The sequence below is a fragment of the Hyperoodon ampullatus genome, assembly GCF_949752795.1.
Source record: "Hyperoodon ampullatus genome assembly, chromosome: 5".
NCBI classification, from domain to species: domain Eukaryota; kingdom Metazoa; phylum Chordata; class Mammalia; order Artiodactyla; family Ziphiidae; genus Hyperoodon; species Hyperoodon ampullatus.
Window position 1 is genome coordinate 33,992,188 of NC_136918.1, and position 22,000 is coordinate 34,014,187.

Consider the following 22,000-nt stretch of genomic DNA (forward strand, 5'->3'; position numbering starts at 1 on the left):
ACCAATTATCTTCTTATAATTTACAATTTGTTGAAAAAAATTATTATTTTGCTGTTTTCATCCTATTAGCCCCCTTCAATAAAACACAATTTATCAGAGCACAAAGCCTAAGCTTCTTATGATGATGCAACAGATACAGCCACTTAAAATGGCTGATGAATAACAGGTATATGTTACACACACTGATTGGAAGACCACATCAGAAGAAACAGAGTAAGGCACCACTCTTGGAAAATTAAGGTAGCTTGAAGTAACAAGTGTTGAGCACCATAAGTAGGTGCTAAATAAATACTTGAATGAATGATGAAAGCCATAATTAGCACTATTCTTTTAATTGCCAGCAATTCTTCAACCTCAATAAAATACTTATTTAAAAAAAAGACTGTACCTGAATATAACCTCCTGATATCTTTTTTTCCTGATACCTTTTTATTTCATACTGTTTCTTCAGCATTTGCATTTCCTTGAAAAAACAAAACATACCATACATGCACCTAGTCACATATATAACTTCTGAATTACTGACAAATATGAATAGTTGTTTTAAATTCTGAATGAACAGAGGTAAGATAAAGCATACTTATCCAGAGGGATAGCACGTAATATTGGATATTAACCTACAAGTGAAAAAAAGGTAAGGAAAACAGTAAGTCTTATTTTTTAATATTTGCTTGTTCTTTAATGCCTCAGTTCTTGAGAAGGGCCAAAATCTCATCATATTGACATGACCACATTTTAAAAAACTGTCTCTCAAGTATAATATTTAATAAAACTAGGTTGAAAAATGCTCTGAAATTTTTCAAGTCAATGTTGTTTTCAAGTATATTAAAATGCTCAGAAGAAAAACTTCTCCATGGTTATAATTCTAATCAATTTATAAATATACTTTTTAAAAGAGAGTTCCAACAGAGGTGGATAATGGATAAGTTCCTCAGACACAGGCACACAGTCTCTTTGAAGGAACAGAATGCCTTGTTACGACAACCTGGTTGACTTTTTTTTAACACTGATTTCAGGCACAATGGCTGAAGCCACTTCTGGGTCATCTTCTTCCTCCTCTTGATTTGTTGTAAGAGTAGTGAATACTTCAGTTACTGACAGAAAGCAAAGCACAAACTCTGAAAGAGACTTCAATTTTCACTACAAAGAAATCAAAATCACTGAGTTCTCACTGTTGTGAGAACTGCCCCCATGCAAAAAGAGGGGATTCAAACTTAGCTTTTGGAGCAGGAACTGGATAAAAGATTAATCATCTAATAATTCAGGTGAAAGGGCTTCAGATGATATTGCTCACATCACATGAACAGCTTGGTGAGAGGTCCAACGTGCTTCTTCAACACTTTGGTCTTGCTGCAGTTCTATGGTGCCCTAACTGGTACATTCTTGTGGTTAGTTTCAGTCTGTGCAATCAGGAAGCAGGTCACTCAGTGCAATGACTCCATTCTTAGAGAGTATAGGGTAAATAGAGAAGTTCATTTGGTCGAGTCTTAGATAGTGTGTGTCACTCTGCTGGTTGTACTGTTGGAATTATTTTCCAAAGGGGTTTGTGATAAACCCAGCCATCTCCCTGAAACAAGCAGAAAAATAAAGAACCATTCCTCTATTATTTTCAGAATCAGTAACCAAAACTAGATGCAATGCCTTCATTGAAATGGAATTCTGTTCTCACATTTAAAAACAAGAGTTTGTGAAGAAAAAGCCTTGGTGCTTAAGACACCAAAAAATATGTGTAGTTAAGCTAGGATTAGGTGAGAAGTTCTGGTCTGGGAAGACCTAGTTTGTGCTCCACGAATATTTTACTTTGCAGAAGTCATTTGTAGCAATTCTGCCAATTTTGCCAAGATGCTGCAGATTGAGCCCCACTGATGGAGTGACAGGCAGCAGGTGGAGCACAGGAAATGGTCACCAAGGTATGAGCTGTTCTCTACATCTCAACTGGCATCTCTAGGATCTGAGTATTGTTTCCTAGTTCTTTCCTGACTCTACCTTGTTAGTTTTCCCTGGTTCCTGTGAATAGAAGGATACCAAAAGGAGACAAAGTTAGTCAAAGAGTGAACGAAAGACAGGAGAAGACCAAGTGAGGAAAAAAGTGCTGCAGCAAATGCATGAAGCAGCATACTGGGGTGAGAGCTTGGCAGACCTGAGGTCACAGTAGCTAAGACTGTAGTTCGGTGTTTATGCGACTAAGCGAAGTAAGTCAGATTTGAACCTCTGTACGTAACCCCTATATCGCCCTCAATTTATTTGCATTAAAAAATTTTTTTAGGGACTTCCCTGGCGGTCCAGTGGTTAAGACTTCACCTTCCAATGTAGGGGGTGTGGGTTCAATCCCTGGTCAGGGATTGGTCAAAAAACCAAAACATAAAACAGAAGCAATATTGTAACAAATTCAATAAAGACTTTAAAAATGGTCCACATCAAAAAAGAAATCTTCGGGCTTCCCTGGTGGCGCAAGTGGTTGAGAGTCCGCCTGCCGATGCAGGGGACACGGGTTCGTGCCCCGGTCTGGGAGGATCCCACATGCCGCGGAGCGGCTGGGCCCATGAGCCATGGCCGCTGAGCCTGCGCGTCTGGAGCCTGTGCTCCGCAACGGGAGAGGCCACAACAGTGAGAGGCCCGCGGAAAAAAAAAAAAAAAAGAAATCTTCAAAAAAATATTTAAAAATATATATTTACCCTACCTTACTCCAAAAATGGCTTACTCCCAGCAATTATGTGGGTCATAGTGACGAGGACTCTCTCCTTGACCAAACTTTAAAAGTTAGACTCCTCTATCTCTCTTCTTGACTAAGCCTCATCCTAGGCCTGCTAAACTCAGTTTTAGCAAAAAAAAATCCTGATGAACTAGCTTATCAAGAATTCTCTCATCTTTGATATCCAATGAAACTCTTCTCACACTTTTGATCTAATCGGGTGCCTCCCCCGACCCACCATTCTTGACATCTGACCAAGTTCCTCTTAGTAATCTTCCATCCACTCCCTTATCCTGCCCCCTGGCTATAAATTCCCACTTATCAACACATTCAGAGTTGAATTCAATCTTTTTCCTCTACTGCAATATTCTTGAATAAAGTCTTCCTTTTCATTTTTAATAAGCGTCAGAATAATTTCTCTTTAACAACAGAAACCATTATGTTGTTTAAATTAAATCACCTGGTCGATAATTATCACAAAACACAAAAACACAGAAGATGTCTCCTAACCACATTACAGAATGCTAGGTTTAGAAGTTAAGACGTGCCACCTGACCATCTCACTTCACAGATGAAGAAACTGAGGCTCCGAGAAGTGAAATGAGTTGTCCAACTTCACCCAGGAAGGGGCAGAGTTCTTTGCAGTGCACCTTCTATATAATTACCTACATTTTACAGATGAGGAAACTGAAGTTAGAAGCGGTAGATAAACTATCCAAGGTATGACTGAGGTTCAGGCTTAGCACATCTGACTCCAATGTGGTCCACTATTCTGCAAAAGCCTTCCTGCTTGCATTTATACACATCTTAAGAAATTTTAAACATCCACTCAAGAGGATATGACCAATAGATCCTGATGGATGTGTCTAATCGCAAAAGGGAGGAAATGGAAGATCTAATAAATGACATGTCAATGAGAAGTGGTCAGGACAAGAAGGTAGGTAGTATCAAATGATACTAGAGACACTTCAAGTTCATCTATACTTTCTCAGGTTACTCTACCTCCTCTTTTCATATCAAGTGACTCTACTCCTCCATCTAACTAAAGCCAACTCCAAACTGGTCTGTTGGTCTGACAGCAATAATCAAAGTACCAAACAAATGGAAAAGCTCTTGTCACTCATAACAATATGTATGAAACATCTACTAAGTGCCCAGCACTGTGTTTAGGACCACAGGGGAGACAAAATTGACTTTTCAATAACATATGATTCTTCTTAGCAAAGAGCCATACCTGATGGCAATAGCGCCAAAGTTGTTATGAACTTTGTGGTACCAGTGTCAGCTAACTACCATCCTCGTCAGCCTCACTTCTACTCTGCAGTGCTTCTTACAGCACAGTCCATGGTCCTGTCACACACAGGATGTGACGCAATGGCCCCATGGGCTTAGGCAATCAGTATAGGACACAAATCTAACCCATCTATTGTTGTACCACTGTGTCATGGCACACCATTTAGAAAGCCATCTTACATCTTACCAACTAAAGAGGCCCAAACCTGAGCCAGCATCTCCAATCTACTGTTTCATCAGGCAGTTAGTGAAGACTATCTAGGCAGAAATTCACTACTTTATTAGACAACTGCCATATCTTGCTATCACTTTCTACATCTGTCTATCCAACATCACAAAGTATAATAAAGGGATTAAGTGGTAGGTTCTTAATAATATCTGTCAAATAAAGAATACATGAGAAGTAGCATGTTTACATGTCATGTTAGTCGCAAGAACCAGGAGGCCTATCTTTTAAAGTCTTTTAAAATCGGTTGCATCTTTTACCCATTACAGCTTCTTGCTCTCAGCCCCTAGAGTTCATTTTTAATGATTTATAGGAGCCTTCCCTTAGAAAAATTCTCCTCTTTAGAATCTGCTTCTGGTATGCTATCTTAGTGAGCTTGAAATGAAAAAAATCTAAGGTTACCAGACTATAATTTTGCATAGTAGTTACAAAGGTTTATCTTTTCATATAAAAATGAAGAGGTGTAAAGTACTTTTCTTTGAATTTCTATCCATGTAAACATTTGGGGGACTTCCCTGGTGGTGCAGTGGTTAAAAATCCGCCTGCCAATGCAGGCAACACAGGTTTAAGCCGTGGTCCGGGAAGATCCCACATGCCACAGAGCAACTAAGCCTGTGCGCCACAACTACTGAGTCTGTGCTCCAGAGCCCGTGAGCCACAACTACTGAGCCCATGTGCCACAACTACTGAAGCCCGTGCGCCTAGAGCCCATGCTCCACAACAAGAGAAGCCATCGCAATGAGAAGCCCATGCACCACAACAAAGATTAGCCCCCGCTCACTACAACTAGAGAAAGCTCGCATGCAGCAACGAAGACCCAATGCAGCCAAAAAGAAAGAAAGAAAGAAAGAAAGAAAGGAGGAAGGGAGGGAGGGAGGGAGGGAGGGAAGGAAGGAAGAAAGGAAGAAAGGAAGAAAACAGTTGGCATTTATATTTCATACCCAAAGATGAGAAAAATTAAAGCAATGAAACTACTACAATAAACTGTGGGCTTTTAAGGGTAATAACTATGCAAAATTCACAAACTGTTTTTCCAGATTCTTTCCTGACAGACCAATATTAAAATTCAATGAGTTTCCTTAGACTTGGCTATGGACAAGAAAACTTTTCTTGGCATCAGCTCTGGTCCATTACTCACCTTACTCTGAGTTCTACCAGAAATTAATAAACAAAATAAAACAAAACTTTAAATTTAGAAAAGACTTTAGGAATCATTTTGTCTTACCTGCAAAACTAGTGAAGTAAACACTTCTACATAAGCCATGGTCTCTTACATGAGTCTAGCGATGGGGAACACATTACTATAAAATGCACACTTGTCATTATTGGATCTATTTATTTATTTATTTGCAGTACGCGGGCCTCTCACTGTTGTGGCCTCTCCCGTTGCAGAGCACAGGCTCCGGACACGCAGGCTCAGCGGCCATGGCTCACGGGCCTAGCCGCTCCATGGCATGTGGGATCTTCCCGGACCGGGGCACGAACCCGTGTCCCCTGCATTGGCAGGTGGACTCTCAACCACTGCGCCACCAGGGAAGCCCGATTATTGGATATTTTTTATTGTTATACATTCCTTCTTATGTTAAGCTCAAAATGCTTCCTGGTAGTCTGGGCCTAGCTCAAGTCTGCTATTGGAGCTGATAAGAAACTTCTACGCGATAAGCCTAACCTATATTTGAAGAAAGTTATAATGAATGGCTCCAATTTTCTGTTTTCCAGCCTAAGCACCCCCCACATCACTCCTTTTTCCTTAAACATTGCAAAGATTCTAGTCACTTCTCACTATCCTCTGTGCAGCCATTTAAGTTTTTCATGCATCCTTAAAATGTGGTCTCTGGAAGTGAACAAAGAGTTTCACTGTGGTACAAAAGGCAACAAATTGTCAATTGCATATTCTGTTATTGAGATTAAAGATTAATGTTGGTATTTTGTGGCCAATTTAAATCCCCAAATCTATTTCTTTTGAACTGCTGGTAAACTATTCTACTTTGACAAACTGTGAAAAGCTCATGAAAAAGCTCATGGTTAAGCTGGACTATTTTTAGAAATAAAGATATATAAGTGATAATTCAGGAAAGCCTACTAAGCTAAAGTTCTCACTAAGTAGATAATGAGTTTTAGTCTGAAGACATGTAGGACATATACCTCTTTAATAAAATATTTGGTTTTCCAAGGTGTGCCTGTTTCAGTACGATGCCTTTCTTCAGTCCTCTGGCGTTCTTCCAGGGTATGTTTATGCTCTGTGGCCTTATCAATTTCAGATTCCCTCAGAGAGTCTGTCACATTTCTCCACAATCGCCTGAAATCCGAAAACCACACATTTTACATTCTTCAAAAAAGATAATTAAATAGAATTGATACCCTCAAAATTAACAGTAATTTTAATAAATTACATTTCCTGAATCAGATCTATAATTTCATGCCTATGAGTTACAAGAATGCTGACACTATGTTGCTGATGTTAATGTCCAAGATGCTGCTGCTTCTGCTTCTTTTTATTTTTTATTTTTTTTGCGGTATGTGGGCCTCTCACTGTTGTGGCCTCTCCCATTGCGGAGCACAGGCTCCGGACGCGCAGGCTCAGTGGCCATGGCTCACGGGCCCAGCCGCTCCGCGGCATGTGGGATTCTCCCGGACCGGAGCACGAACCCGTGTTCCCTGCATCGGCAGGCAGACTCTCAACCACTGCGCCACCAGGGAAGCCCTCTGCTTCTTTTTAAATTAAAAATAATTTATATTTTCCTAAGTTATATAACCAAGATTTTTATTTTTAAGAAACTTAGGAGTCAATAAGCAAAAGGAGAAATAAATTTAAAAAATAATAAATTTATTTATTTATTTTTGGCTGTGTTGGGTCTTTGTTTCTGTGCGAGGGCTTTCTCCAGTTGCAGCGAGCGGGGGCCATTCTTCATCGCGGTGCGCAGGCCTCTCACTGTCCCGGACTCTCCTGTTGCGGAGCACAGGCTCCAGACGTGCAGGCTCAGTAGTTGTGGCTCATGGGCTTAGTGGCTCCGCGGCATGTGGGATCTTCCCAGACCAGGGCTCGAACCCGTGTCCCCTGCATTGGCAGGCAGATTCCCAACCACTGCGCCACCAGGGAACCCCAAGAAATAAATTTTTAAAAAGCTGAAATAGAAGAGACCACTTCTGCTTCTGAACGTGATTAAATAATGGGCACCAGATTTACCCTCCTGCTTTTAATCAACTATAGAACCAGACAAAATATAATGAAACAATGGTTTTCAGATGTCGAACAAAAGGCAGCACAGGACAGTGACTCCTGAGAGCAGGCAAACAAATGAGGGGGTCCTATGAGTGCTCCAACTGACGAGTTAAGAGAGTTTGTAGGCACAGCACGGGGGCAGGGCAGGGGGAGCTCAACAAACTCCAAGCCAAAGAAATCTGCCAAGACAATTCTTTGGGGAAAGTATAGTCTGTTCAACAAATGGTGCTGGGACAGCTGGATATCCACGTGCAAAAAGGTGACTTTAGGCTCTCACCTCACAATAAAACTTAGAAGAAGATTAAAAAAACACTGATAATCTCACCTCATCAAATAAAAACTGATTACTGAAATAAACACCATTAAGAAAATGAAAAGATGAGTGAGAGACCAGGAGACAATATTTACAAAACACATACCCAATAAAGGATCTGTGTCCAGAATTTACAAAGAACTCCTATAACACAATAAGACAACAAACAATTCAATTTAAAAAAATGGGTGAAATTTATAAGCAAACATTTTAACAAAGAAGATATACAAATGGCTAATTAGAACATAAAAACATGCTCAACATCATTAGCCATTAGGGAAATGCAAATTAAAATCACAATGAGATACTATTTCACATCAGCTAGAATGGGCATACTAAATAAGACAGGCAATAACAAATGTTGATGAAGATGAGGAGAACTGGAGCCTTCATATGTTTCTGGCAGGAATGTAAAATGGTGCAGCCATTTTTGAAAATAGTTTGGCAGTTTCTTGAAAAGTTAGACATAAAACTACCACACAAACCAGGAATTCCACTCGTAGGTATTTACCCAAGAGAAGTGAAAACATGTCCACACAAAGATCTGCACAAGAATGTTCACTGTGGTATTAATCATCATAGTCCAATACTGGAAATGTCCATCAGTTGGTGAAGGGATAGACAAAATGTAGTATCACATAATGGAGTACTATTCAGTAATAAAAAGGAATGAAATATTGATACATGTTGTACCATGAATGAACCTCAAAAACGTGCTAAGTTAAAAAAGCTAGGCATAAGAGATCACATACTGTATGATTCCATTTATCTGAAATGGCCAAAGTAAAATTATAGAGACAGAAAGTAGGTTCCCTGGAACTGGGGGCAGAAACAGGGATTAACTATCAATGGGCATGAAGGATCTTATGGGAGGATCAAAGAATTCTAAAACTAGTTAATGGTAAAAACTGTATCACTAAGGAAAGCTACCGAAAATCACTGAATTGTACACTTAAAACAGGTGAATTTTATGATATGTAAAATATATCTCAATAATATTTTTAAGTGGCAATTTTAATATTAAAGTAGAATTCAAAGCAAGAACTATGACCACGGATGGAGGATCATCTCATAATGGCCAAGGGTTGGGGGCAATGCAGCAAGAGGACGTGCAATCTTTTCAGGGTCAGCATTCTGGAGAAACAGAGTATGGTTCCTATTTGCCAGGAAGCTTGAGGATGTTTCCAACAACTGTGTTACCATTCCTGAGAAAAGGACATATAATCTTAAATGTGTATGACCCAAACAACAGAGGTCCAAATAACATGACACAAAAACTTATTGAACTATAAAGAGAAATATTCCATTAAAATTGGTAATTTCAGTAACTGATCTCAATACCTCTTCTCAACTGATAGAGTGCACAGAAGATCAGTAAAAGATACAGAGGGCTAGAAAAATACTATTAATCCACTTGATCTAATTGACATTTACAGAATACTCTCACCTAACATCAACAGAATACACATTCCTGTCAAGTGCACCCAAAACATTTACCAAGATAGAATGCATTCAGTGCTATAAAACAAATCTCAATAAATTTAAAGGACTAAAACCACACAAAGCACATTCTTTGACCAAAATGAAATTAAATTCGAAATGAATACTGAGAAGATATCAGGAAAAGCTCCAAATATTTGGAAATTAAACAACACATTACTAAATAAGTTCAAGTCCAAAAAAAAAAAAAAGAGAGAAATAAAAACCCACAAGGGAAATCAGAAAACGCATATCAAAAAGTTCAAAAGGTAGAAGCCAGATCAAGATGGCAGAATAGAAGGACATGGAGGTCACCTCCCCCGACAAAGACATCAAAAATACACCTATATGTGGAACAATTCTCACAAAATACCTGCTGAATGCTGGCAGAGATCTCATACAACCAAAGCTGCAAAAAAGATCACTAAGTAGTTGGGATTGACATGTATACACTGATGTGTATAAAATTGATGACTAATAAGAACCTGCTGTATAAAAAAATAATTTAAAAAAAAGGAATCAGGACAAGACCTGTGCCCCTGGGAGGGAGTTGTGAAAGAGGAAATGTTCCCTCACCCTGGGAAACTTCTTCACTGGCAGGGAGACCAGCTGGGATGGAAAGAGAGTTTCAGAGGTTTGAAGGAGAGTGCAGTAGCCAGCCTGTGGCATGCAGAACAGAGAGAGACCTGCACAGAAGGTCCTGGCCAACTCCATGCACTCTCTAGCCCAAGACGCATGTCTGCTGGTGTGTGCAGGGGCTGGGTGCTGAAACTCAGGCTTCAGAGGACAGACCAGGGGAGTGGATTGGGAATGGCTACACGGAGACAGTGTGAAGGGGCAGGAGTGAGGCCCAAGCCACAACCAGGGGTGTGCAGAGGAAGGAGCCTGGGTCTGCCACTGAAGCCCCATTGTTAACATATGCGTGCAAAGGAAGGGGTGGGGCCCGTCATAGCAGCCTCATTCTCAGTGTGCTCACAGCAGGATGGATCTGCCTCTATGAGTTCTGGGAGCACATAACCACACACGGAGGTGGGGATGAAATCCGAGCCAATCCCCAGGGACTGCATGACTTTAGAAGCAGGGCTGAGATCTGAGCATCCCAGCAGCTGTGCGATCTGCAGATTTACATGCTATGGGTGGCTTTGTAAACTCAGTGCCTTTGGGACATCTGAGAAGATTACTGGTGCACCCATGGCCAGGGTGGGTCTGGTGACAGCAGCTGCAGGCTCTGCAGGTACACACCAGGGGTGGGGCCAGGGATCTGGGCTGACTCAGTAGCTCCCACGGTGGGTCTAGGTGTGCGACTATGGCAGTGCTGGTGCCTGACTTCAGCAGTTCTGCACCAATGGATCTGTGCTAGTGGCTTTGTGAGCACAGAGCCTGAGGGACACCTGGCCGACTGCCTGAATTCCCATGGTTGAGGCAAGGCTTGAGGGCAGTGCCAAAAACAGTGTACTTTGTGAGCCTGCACAATGGGTGACAGGCAACACCACAGAGCTCACTTCCTAGTGGACAGCTCCAACGGAGGAATACTCAGTGGCTCCTCTCCCAGAGGAAGCGCTCCAGTCCTTCCTACCTCGTACCACAGATCAGAAACAGATCTGGGGGTGTCTACTCCAACAACTGGGGAGCAGGCCCTGCCCCTAACAGGGCTGTGACAAAGAGGAGACCCTGCTCAACGTCCATTGCAGGCTCTAGTCACCACAACAATCACACACCCTATCAATGGGAAACAGCCAACACACGCTGAGGAAAGATGTGGCAGTCATACATACTAAAGACAGCCCTTATCCTAAAAATATCAGACTCACAGAGGCTACACCAGGACACTCTCACATAAAAACAGCCCTTCAAAACCACAGTTGATTAACTGTTTCTCCTAAACTCACAGAGTCAGAGAAATACAAGTAAAATGAAGAAGCAGAGGAATCGCTTGCAATTAAAAGATCAAGGGAATTCCCCTAAAGATGAAATAGACATCTCCAGAATACCCGATTCTGAGTCCAAAAAGGAGATAATGAAAATACTAAAGGAATTAAGAAAGGCTATAGATAGAAATGCAGATTACTGTAAAAAGGAACTCGAAACTATTAAAGAGGTACCAATTAAAATTAGAAAACTCATTGGCCAAGACAAAAGCTGAGCTTAAAGGCAATAAATAGCAAACTGGATAACTCAGAAGAAGAAATAAGTGATCTGGAGGGTAGAATAATGGAAATCACCCAATCAGAACAGCAGACAGAAAGACAAATTAAAAAAGAAATGAGAGCAATATACAAGACCTATAGGCTAATATAAAGCATGCCAATCTACGTGTAATAAGGATCCCAGAAGGAGAAGAAAGAGAAAAGGGGATCAAAAATGTACTTGAAGAAATTATGGCTGAAAACTTCCCTAATCTAAAGAAGGAAACAGTTGTTGAGGTACAGGAAGCACAGAGGGTCCCAAACAAGATGAACCCAATCAGACCTACACCAAGACATATTATAATTAAAATGGGAAAAGTTAAAGAGAGGATTCTAAAGGCAGCAAGAGAAAAACAAACAGTTAATTAACAAGGGAACCTCCATAAGGCTATCAGCTGATTTCTTTACAGAAACACTGTGGGCCAGAAGACAGTAGCAAAATATATTCAAAGTCTTGAAAGGGAAAAAGGTGCAACCTTGGATACTCTACCCAGAAAGATTATCATTTAGAGCAGAAGGAGATAAAGAATTTCTTAGACAATCAAAAATGAAGAGAATACAGCAATACTAAACCTATCCTAAAAGAACTATTGAAAGATCGTCTCCAAATAGAAAAGCAGCAAGAATCTACAGTAAAGAGAAAATCACAATTGGAAAGTAAATCACTTAAATAAGCCAGTACACAGATTAAAAAGGTTTTTTTTTTTTTTTTTTGGAAAGTGATGATAACTACAATGAACAGCAAAAGGATAAACATGAAGATGTAAAAGAGGACATCAAAATCATAATATATGGAAGAGGAGAGTAAGAAAATGCAGGGTTTTTTTTTAAAGACTGTGTTTGAGCCTATATGACTACCAGTCTAAAGCAAGTATATATAGTAATAGGCTAACATACTTTAAAACCAGGGTAACCACGAATCAAAAACATACAGTATATTCACAAAAGGCAAAAAGAAGAGAACACAAGCATAATACAAAAGAAAACCACCAAACCACAAAAGGAACAAAGAAGAAATACAACATCAACTGGAACACAGGTTCAAAATGGCAATAAATACATATCTATTAATAATTATCTTGAATGTTAATGGACTAAATGCTCCAATCAATGGAGACTTTGCTGTTGATCCAGTGGTTACGACTCCGCGCTCTCACTGCAGGGTGTGCGGGTTCAATCCCTGGTTAGGGAACTAATATCCCACAGGCTGCACAGTGCAGAAAAAAAAAAAAAAGGACAGAGTGGGAAAAAAAAAAGACAGAGTGGCAGATTGGATAAAAAAACAAGAGCCTATAATATGCTGTCTACAAGAGAACCCCTTTAGGGCAAAGGACACACATAGATTGAAAGTGAGGGGATGGCAAAAATAATTCATGCAAATGAAAATGACAAGAAAGCGGGGAGAGCAATACTCAGACAAAAAAGACTCAGACTTCCCTGGTGGCGCAGTGGTTAAGAATCCGCCTGCCAATGCAGGGGACATAGGATCCAGCCCTGGTCCAGGAAGATCCCACATGCCACGGAGCAACTAAGCCTGTGAACCACAACTACTGAGCCTATGCTCTACAGCCTGTGAGCCACAACTACTGAGCCCATGGGCCACAACTATTGAAGCCCATGTGCCTAGAGCCCGTGCTCCACAGCAAGAGAAGCCACCACAATGAGAAGCCTGTGCACCACAATGAAGAGTAGCCTCCGCTCACCACAACTAGAGAAAACCCACACACAGCAACAAAGACCCAATGCAACCAAAAATAAAAAAATAAATAAGTAAATTTATTAAAAAAAAAAAGACTTTAAAACAAAGGCCATAAAAAAACAAAAAGAAGGACACTATATAATGGTAAAATGATCAATACAAGAAGAGGATATTAAACTTATTAACATATATGCACGTGATATAGGAGCACCTAAATACAAAAAACAAATATTAACAGAAATAAAGGTAGAAACTGACGGGAATACAATAATAGTAGGAGACTTTAACACCTCACTCACATCAGTGGACAGATCTTCCAGACAGAAAATCAATAACGCAACAGAGATCCTAAATGATACAATAGAACAGTTAGACTTAATTGATATTTTCATCCAAAAAAACCAGAATACACATTCTTTTCAAGTGCACATGGAACATTCTCTAGGACTGACCACATACTAGGAAACAAAACAAACCTCAACAAATTTGAGAAAAGAAATTATTTGAAGGACTTCCCTGGTGGCACAGTGGTTAAGAATCTGCCTACGAATGCAGAGGACACGGGTTCGAGCCCTGGTCCAGGAAGATCCTACATGCCACAGAGCAACTAAGCCTGTGTGCCACAACTACTGAGCCTGCATTCTAGAACCCATGAGCCACAACTACTGAGCCCATGGGCCAGAACTACTGAAGCCCATGCACCTAGAGCCTGTGCTCTGCAACAAGAGAAGCCTGCACACTGCAACAAAGAGTAGCCCCCGCTCACCGTAAATGGAGAAAGCCCACATGCAGCAACAAAGACCCATTGCAGTCAATAAATAAATAAATAAATAAATTTACAAGCAAATAAATAAATAATTTCAAGCATCTTTTCTCACCACAACATCATGAAACTAGAAATCAACCACAGAAAGAGAAATGAGAAAAAAAAGAAGGTTACATGGAGATTAAATAACATGCTACTAAGAAACCACTAAGTCAGGGCAGAGTCAAAGATGGTGGCAGGGGAGGATATGGAATTCGCATCTCCCCACAACTAGGGTGCCTGCCAGATGCTGGTGGGCGACCTCGACACCCAAGGACATGGGAGGAACCCAAGTGACCAGGTAGGATGAGGTGGGGAGTAAGGGGGGAGGAAAAGTGGAGGCTGGACAGCACCGGGCACCTGAGGGGTGGCTGGGATTGGGGAGGGGTTCCCACTCCTGGAAGGACCCTCGGGGGCTCCGAGGATCAGGCGGGGAGCATGCCTAGCATCTCTGCTGCCCCATCAGGCCCTGGGAAGCCTGCAGGGCTCCCAGGCACAGTCCTCGGCCCTCCCAGGCCCCTTCTGGGCCGTGTTGGTCCTAGGGGCACAGGAGAGAGGTGGGGGAGAAGAGGAGAGGTGGGTGGGAGGGGCCCTCCAAGCCCGGAGGATCAGGGGAGGCGCAGAGGGTGTTTCCCCCACCCACTCGGGCCCTGGGAAGCCTGCTGGGCTCCCAGGCCTGGTCCTCTGCCCTCCAAGGCCCCCTCTGGCTGCGGGGGTCCTAGGGGCGTAGGAGAGAGGGAGGAGGGAGGAAGAGGAGGAGAGGCAGATGATCATCTGGGACCATCTGGGGCCACGGGATTAGGGGAGGGGCCATGGGAGTTTCCCTGCCCACTAGGCCCTGGGAAGCCTGTTGGGCTTCCGGGTCTGGTCCCCTGCCTTCCGTGGTCCCCTCTGGCTACGTGGGTCGCAGGGATATAGGAGGGAGGGAGTGGGGAGAAGAAGAGATGCCAACGAGAAGGGGGCCACCAGGATTGGAGGATTGGGGGAAACACGCCTAGCATTTCCCCCACCCACTCGGGCCCAGTGAGCCTGCTGGGATCCTAGACCTGGTCCTCTGCCCTCCAAGGCCAGAGGAACGCCTAAGCCCCACCCCCACCCCCTCAGGGCCTTTTCCTAAGCACAGGCCCCACGCACCACCTAAACCCCACCCCTGCCTAAGCCCCGCCCCCCTGAGCCAAGGCCTTCTCATGCTTTATTTTCTTCTTTTTCTCCTTTTTTTTTTTTTTTTTACTATGGTGGTTATTTTTTACGTTCAGGTCATTGCTTCATTTATATTTTTATTTTTTTATTCTTTCTAACATTTGTTAGTTTTCTAATCTAATTTTATTTTTTACTCTTTGTTATTGTTCTGCTCCATTTTTTCTTTTCTTTTTTTTTTCTTTTTGTTTTTTGCCACCCCACATGGCTTGCAGGATCTTGGTTCATGAGCTGGGGGTTGGGACAGAGCTCCTGTGGTGGGAGCTCCGAGTCCAAACCACTGGAATAACGAAGACCCCAGGGATTATGCACCGGAGTGAGGTCCCACAGAGGTCCTCATCTCGACACCAAGACACAGCTGTACCCAACAGCGTACAAACTCCAGTGCTGGAAGCCTCAGGCCAAACAACCAGTAAGACAGGAACACAATCCCACCCATCAAAAACAACAACAAAATAAAGAGACAACAAAAAAATATGTCACAGATGAAGGAGCAAGGTAAAAACCTACAAGACCAAATAAATGAAGAGGAAATAGGCAACCTAACTGAAAAAGAATTCAAAGTAATGATAGTAAAGATGATCCAGAATCTCGGAAATAGAATGGAGGCACAGACTGAGAAAATACAAGAAATGTTTAACAAAGATCTAGAAGAACTAAAGAACAAACAAACAGAAATGAACAACATAATAACTGAAATGAAAAATATACTAGAAGAAGATAATAACAGAATAACTGAGGCAGAAGAACGAATAAGTGAGCTGGAAGACAGAAGGGTGGAAATAACTGCCGAGGAGCAGAAAAAAAGAAAAAAGAATGAAAAGAATTGAAGACAATCTCAGAGACCTCTGGGACAACACTAAATGCACCCAGATTCGAAATATAGGGGTCCCAGAAGAAGAAAAGAAAAAGAAAGGGTCTGAGAAAATATTTGAAGAGATTATGGTGGAAAATTTCCCTAACATGGCAAAGGAAATAGTCACCCAAGTTCAGGAAGTGCAGGGAGTCCCATACAGGATAAACCCTAGGAGAAACACACCAAGTCACATATTAATTAAACTAACAAAAATTAAATTCAAAGAAAAAATATTAAAAGCAGCAAGGGAAAAACAAAAAATAACATACAAAGGAATCCCCATGAGGTTATCAGCTGATTTTTCAGCAGAAACTCTGCAGGCCAGAAGGGAGGGGCAGGATATAATTAAAGTGGTGAAAGAGGGGCTTCCCTGGTGGCGCAGTGGTTAAGAATCCACCTGCCAATACAAGGGACACGGGATCGAGCTCTGGTCCAGGAAAATCCCACATGCCGTGGAGCAACTAAGCCCGTGCGCCACAACTACTGAGCTTGCGCTCTAGAGCCTGCAAGCCAAAACTACTGAAGCCGGCACACCTAGAGACCGTGCTCCACAACAAGAGAAGCCACTGCAATGAGAAGCCCGCACACCGCAATGAAGAGTAGCCCTTACTCACTGCAACTAGAGAAAGCCCGCAAGGAGCAACAAAGACCCAACTCAGCCATAAACAAACAAACAAACAAATAAATAAATAAAACCAAAAACTGATGAAAGAGAAAAAAGTACAAGCAAGATTACTCTACCCAGCAAGGATCTAATTCACATTCAACAGAGAAATCAAAAGCCTTTCAGACAAGCAAAAGCTAAGAGAAGTCAGCGCCACCAAACCAGCTTTACAACAAATGTTAAAGGAAATTCTCTAGGCAGGAAACACAAGAGAAGAAAAAGACCCATAAAAGCAAACCCAAAATAATTAAGAAAATGGTAATAGGAACATACACGTCAATAATAACTTTGAATGTAAAAAGATTAAGTGCTCAAACCAAGACACAGACTGGCTAAATGGATACAAAAACAAGACCCATATACATGCTGTCTACAATAGACACGCTTCAGACCTAGGGACACAAGCAGACTGAAAGCGAAGGAATAGAAAAAGATATTCCATGCAAATGGAAATCAAAATAAAGGGGAAATAGCAATACTCATATCAGATAAAATAGACTTTAAAATAAAGACAGCTACAAGAGATAAGGAAGGACACTACATAATGATCAAGGGATCAATCCAAGAAGAAGATTATATAATTATAATTATAAATATTTATATTATAAATAATATTTATGCACCCAACAAAGGAGCACCTCAATACATAAGGCAAATGCTAACAACCATAAAAGGGGAAATCAACAGTAACACAATAAGAGTTAGGTGACTTTAACACCCCACTTACACCAATGGACAGATCATCCAAACAGAAAATAAATAAGGAAACACAAGCTTTAAATGACATAATAGACCAGATAGATTTAATGGATATTTATAGCACACTCCACCCAAAAGTGGCAGAATACACTTTCTTCTCAAGTGCACACAGAATATTCTCCAGGCTAGATCACATCATGGGTCATAACTGAAGCCTTGGAAAATTTAAGAAAATTGAAATCATACCAAGCATCTTTTCTGACCACAATGCTATGAGACTGGAAATCAATTACAGGAAAAAAACTGTAAAAAACACAAATACATGGAGGCTAAACAGTGTACTACTACATAACCAAGAGATCACTGAAGAAATCAAAGAAGAAATAAAAAAATACATAGAAACAAATGACAATGAAAACAGGACAACCCAAAACCTATGAAACACAGCAAAAGCAGTTCTAAGAGGGAAGTTTATAGCAATTCAATCTCATCTCAAGAAGCAAGAAAAATCTCAAATAAACAATCTAACCTTACACCTAAAGCAACTGGAGAAAGAAGGACAAAGAAAACCCAAAGTCAGTAGAAGGAAAGAAATCATAAAGATCAGAGTGGAAATAAATGAAATAGAAATGAAGAAAACAATAGCAAAGATCAATACAACTAAAAGTTGGTTCTTTGAGAAGATAAACAAAATTGATAAACCTTTAGCCAGCCTCATCAAGAAAAAAAGAGTGGACGCAAATTGATAAAATTAGAAATGAAAAAGGAGAAATCACAACAGACAGCACAGAAATACAAAGGATTATAAGAGACTACTACAAACAACTATATGCCAATAAAATGGACAACCATGAAGAAATGGACAAATTCTTAGAAAGGTACAATTTTCTAAGACTGAACCAGGAAGAATTAGAAATATAAACAGACCAATCACAAGTAATGAAACTGAAACTGTATTAAAAATCTTCCAACAGGGCCTCCCTGGTGGCGCAGTGGTTGAGAGTCCGCCTGCCGATGCAGGGGATACGGGTTCGTGCCCCGGTCTGGGAGGATCCCATATGCCGCGGGGCGGCTGGGCCCGTGAGCCATGGCTGCTGAGCCTGCGCATCCGGAGCCTGTGCTCCGCGACGGGAGAGGCCACAACGGTGAGAGGCCCGCATACCACAAAAAAAAAAAAAAAAAAAAAAAAAAAAAAAAAAATCTTCCAACAAACAGAAGTCCAGGACCTGAAGGCTTCACAGGCGAATTCTATCAAACTTTAGAGAAGAGCTAACAGCAATCCTTCTCAAACTCTTCCAAAAAATTGCAGAGGGAGGAATACTCCCAAATTCATTCTACAAAGCCACCATCACCCTCATAGCAAAACCAGACAAAGATATTACAAAAAAAGAAAATTACAGACCAATATCACTGATGAACATAGACGCAAAAATCCTCAACAAAATACTAGCAAACAGAATCCAACAACACATTAAAAGGATCATACACCATGATCAAGTGGGATTTATCCCAGGAATGCAAGGATTCTTCAGTATATGCAAATCAATCAACGTGATACACCATATTAACAAATTAAGGAATAAAAACCATATGATCATCTCAATAGATGCAGAAAAAGCTTTGCACACAATTCAACACCAATTTACGATAAAAACTCTCCAGTGGGGCTTCCCTGGTGGCGCAGTGGTTGAGAGTCCGCCTGCCAATGCAGGGGACACAGGTTTGTGCCCCAGTCCAGGAAGATCCCACATGCCGCGGAGCGGCTGGGCCCGTGAGCCATGGCTGCTGAGCCTGCGCATCTGGAGCCTGTGCTCCGCAGCGGGAGAGGCCACAACAGTGAGAGGCCCGCGTACAGCAAAAAAAAAAAAAAAAAAAAAAACCTCTCCAGAAAATGAGCATAGAGGGAACCTACCTCAACATAATAAGGGCCATATATGACAAACCCACAGTAAACAACATACTCAATGGTGAAAAAACAAAACCATTTCCACTAAGATCAGGAACAGGACAAGGATGTCCACTCTCACAACTCTTATTCAACATAGTTTTGGAAGTCCTAGCCACGGCAATCAGAGAAGAAAAAGAAATAAAAGGAATACAAATTGGAAAAGAAGAAGTAAAACTGTCACTGTTTGCAGATGACATGATACTATGCGTAGAAAATCCTAAAGATGCCACCAGAAAACTACTAGAACTAATCAATGAACTTGGTAAGGTTGCAGGATGCAAAATTAATGCACAGAAGTCTCTGGCATTCCTATACACTAACAATGAAAAATCAGAAAGAGAAATTAAGGAAACAATCCCATTTACCATTGCAACAAAAAGAATAAAATATTGAGGAATAAACCTACCTATGGAGGAAAAAGACTTGTACTTAGGAAACTATAAAACACTGATGAAAGAAATCAAAGGTGACATAAACAGATGGAGAAATATACCATGTTCTTAGATTGGAAGAATCAATATTGTGAAAATGACTATACTACCCAAAGCAAACTACAGATTCAGTGCAATCCCTATCAAACTACCAATGGCAATTTTCACAGAACTAGAACAAAAAACTTTACAATTCGTATGGAAACACAAAAGGCCCCGAATAGCCAAAGCAATTTTGAGAAAGAAAAATGGAGCTGGAGGAATCAGGCTACCTGACTTCAAACTATACTATACAAAGCTACAGTAATCAAGACAATATGATATTGGCACAAGAACAGAAATATAGATCAACGGTACAGGATAGAAAGCCCAGAGATAAACCCACGCACCCATGGTCACCTAATTTATGACAAATGAGGCAAGAACATACAATGGAGAAAAGACAGCCTCTTCAATAAGTGATGTTCGGGGACTTCCCTGGTGGCACAGTGGTTAAGAATCCGCCTGCCAATGCAGGGGACATGGGTTTGAGCCTTGGTCTGGGAAGATCCCTCATGTCATGGAGCAACTAAGCCCGTGAGCCACAACTACTGAGCCTGCGCTCTAGAGCCCACAAGCCACAAGTACTGAGCCTGTGTGCCGCAACTACTGGAACCTGTGCGCCTAGAGCCCGTGCTCCACAACAAGACAAGCCACTGCAATGAGAAGCCTGTGCACTGCAATGAAGAGTAGGCCCTGCTTGCCACAACTAGAGAAAGCCCATGTACATCAACGAAGCCCCAACGCAGCCAAAAAAAAAAAAAAAAAAAAAAAGAAGAAGAAAGTGGTGCTGGACAAACTGGGCAGCTACATGTAAAAGAATGAAATTAGAACACCACCTAACACCACACACAAAAATAAACTCCAAATGGATTAAAGACCTAAATGTAAGACTGGACACTATAAAACTCTTAGAGGAAAACAGGAAAAATACTCGTTGACATAAACCACAGCAAGATTTTTTTTGACCCACCTCCTAGAGTAATGAAAATAAAACCGATCCCTGGTCCAGGAATATCCCACATGCTGCGGAGCAATCAAGGCTGTGCACCACAACTACCGCGCCTGAGCTCTAGAGCCCGCGAGCCAAAACTACTGAGCACACATGTCACAACTACTGAAGCCCATGCACCTAGAACCCATGCTCGGCAACAAGAGAAGCCACTGCAATGAGAAGCCCACACACTGCAACAAAGAGTAGCCCTTGCTCACCGCAACTAGAGAAAGCCCGCATGCAGCAACAAAGACCAAACGCAGCCAAAAATAAATAAATAAATTTCTTTAAAAAAAATCTACAAACAATAAATGCTGGAGAGGGTGTGGAGAAAAGTGAACCATTTTGCACTGTTGATGGGAATATAAATTGATACAGCCATTATGGAGAACAGTATGGACGTTCCTTAAAAAACTAGAAATAGAACTACCATATGACCCAGCAATCCCACTACTGGACATATACCTATAGAAAAGCATAATTCAAAGGGACATATGTACCCCAATGTTCACTGCAGCACTATTTACAATAACCAGGACATGGAAACAACCTAAATGTCCAACAATAGATGAATGGATAAAGAAGATGTGCTACATATATACAGGGGAATATTACTCAGCCATAAAGAGGAATGAAATTGGGTCATTTGTAGAAATGTGGATGGACAAAGAGTCTGTCATAGAGAGTGAAGTAAGCCAGAAAGAGAAAAACAAATGTTGTATATTAACACATATATGTGGAATCTAGAAAAATGGTACAGATGAACCTATTTTTAGGGCAGGAATAGAGGCGGAGATGTAGAGAATGGACATGTGGACACAGTGGGGGAAGGGGAGGGTGGGATGAACTGGGAGATTAGGTTTGACATAAATACACTACCATGTGCAAAATAGATAGCTAGTGGGAACCTGCTGCAAAGCACAGGGAGCTCAGCTCGGTGCTCTGTGATGACCTAGATGTGGAGGAAGCGGGGGAGGGAGGTCCAAGAGGGAGGGGATATAGGTATACATATAGCTGATTCACTTCATTGTACAGCAGAAACGAACACAACATCGTAAAGCAGTTTTACTCCAATAAAAAAAAAAAGAAAAAAAGAAACCAACGGGTCAATGATGAAATCAGACAGGAAATTAAAAAACACCTTGAGACAAATGACAATAAAAACACAACCATACAAAATCTATGGGACGCAGCAAAAGCAGTTCTTAGAGGGAAGTTCACAGTAATAGAGGCCTTCCTCAAAAAACAAGAAAAAT

The 22,000-nt window shown here is 41.3% G+C and overlaps 1 protein-coding gene across 1 annotated transcript in view; it reads right to left on the reverse strand.

The window, feature by feature from the left end:
• Positions 1-1,501: 1,501 nt before the first annotated feature.
• OSBPL11 (oxysterol binding protein like 11) overlaps positions 1,502-22,000 on the reverse strand; it is a gene marked incomplete at both ends in the record, with an annotated part of 96,942 nt that continues 76,443 nt past the window's right edge. Inside the window, 2 exons of the mRNA XM_079704913.1 lie at positions 1,502-1,567; positions 6,357-6,510. Coding sequence (XP_079561039.1) covers positions 1,502-1,567; positions 6,357-6,510 — 220 coding nt within the window. The remainder of the gene's footprint in view (positions 1,568-6,356; positions 6,511-22,000) is intronic.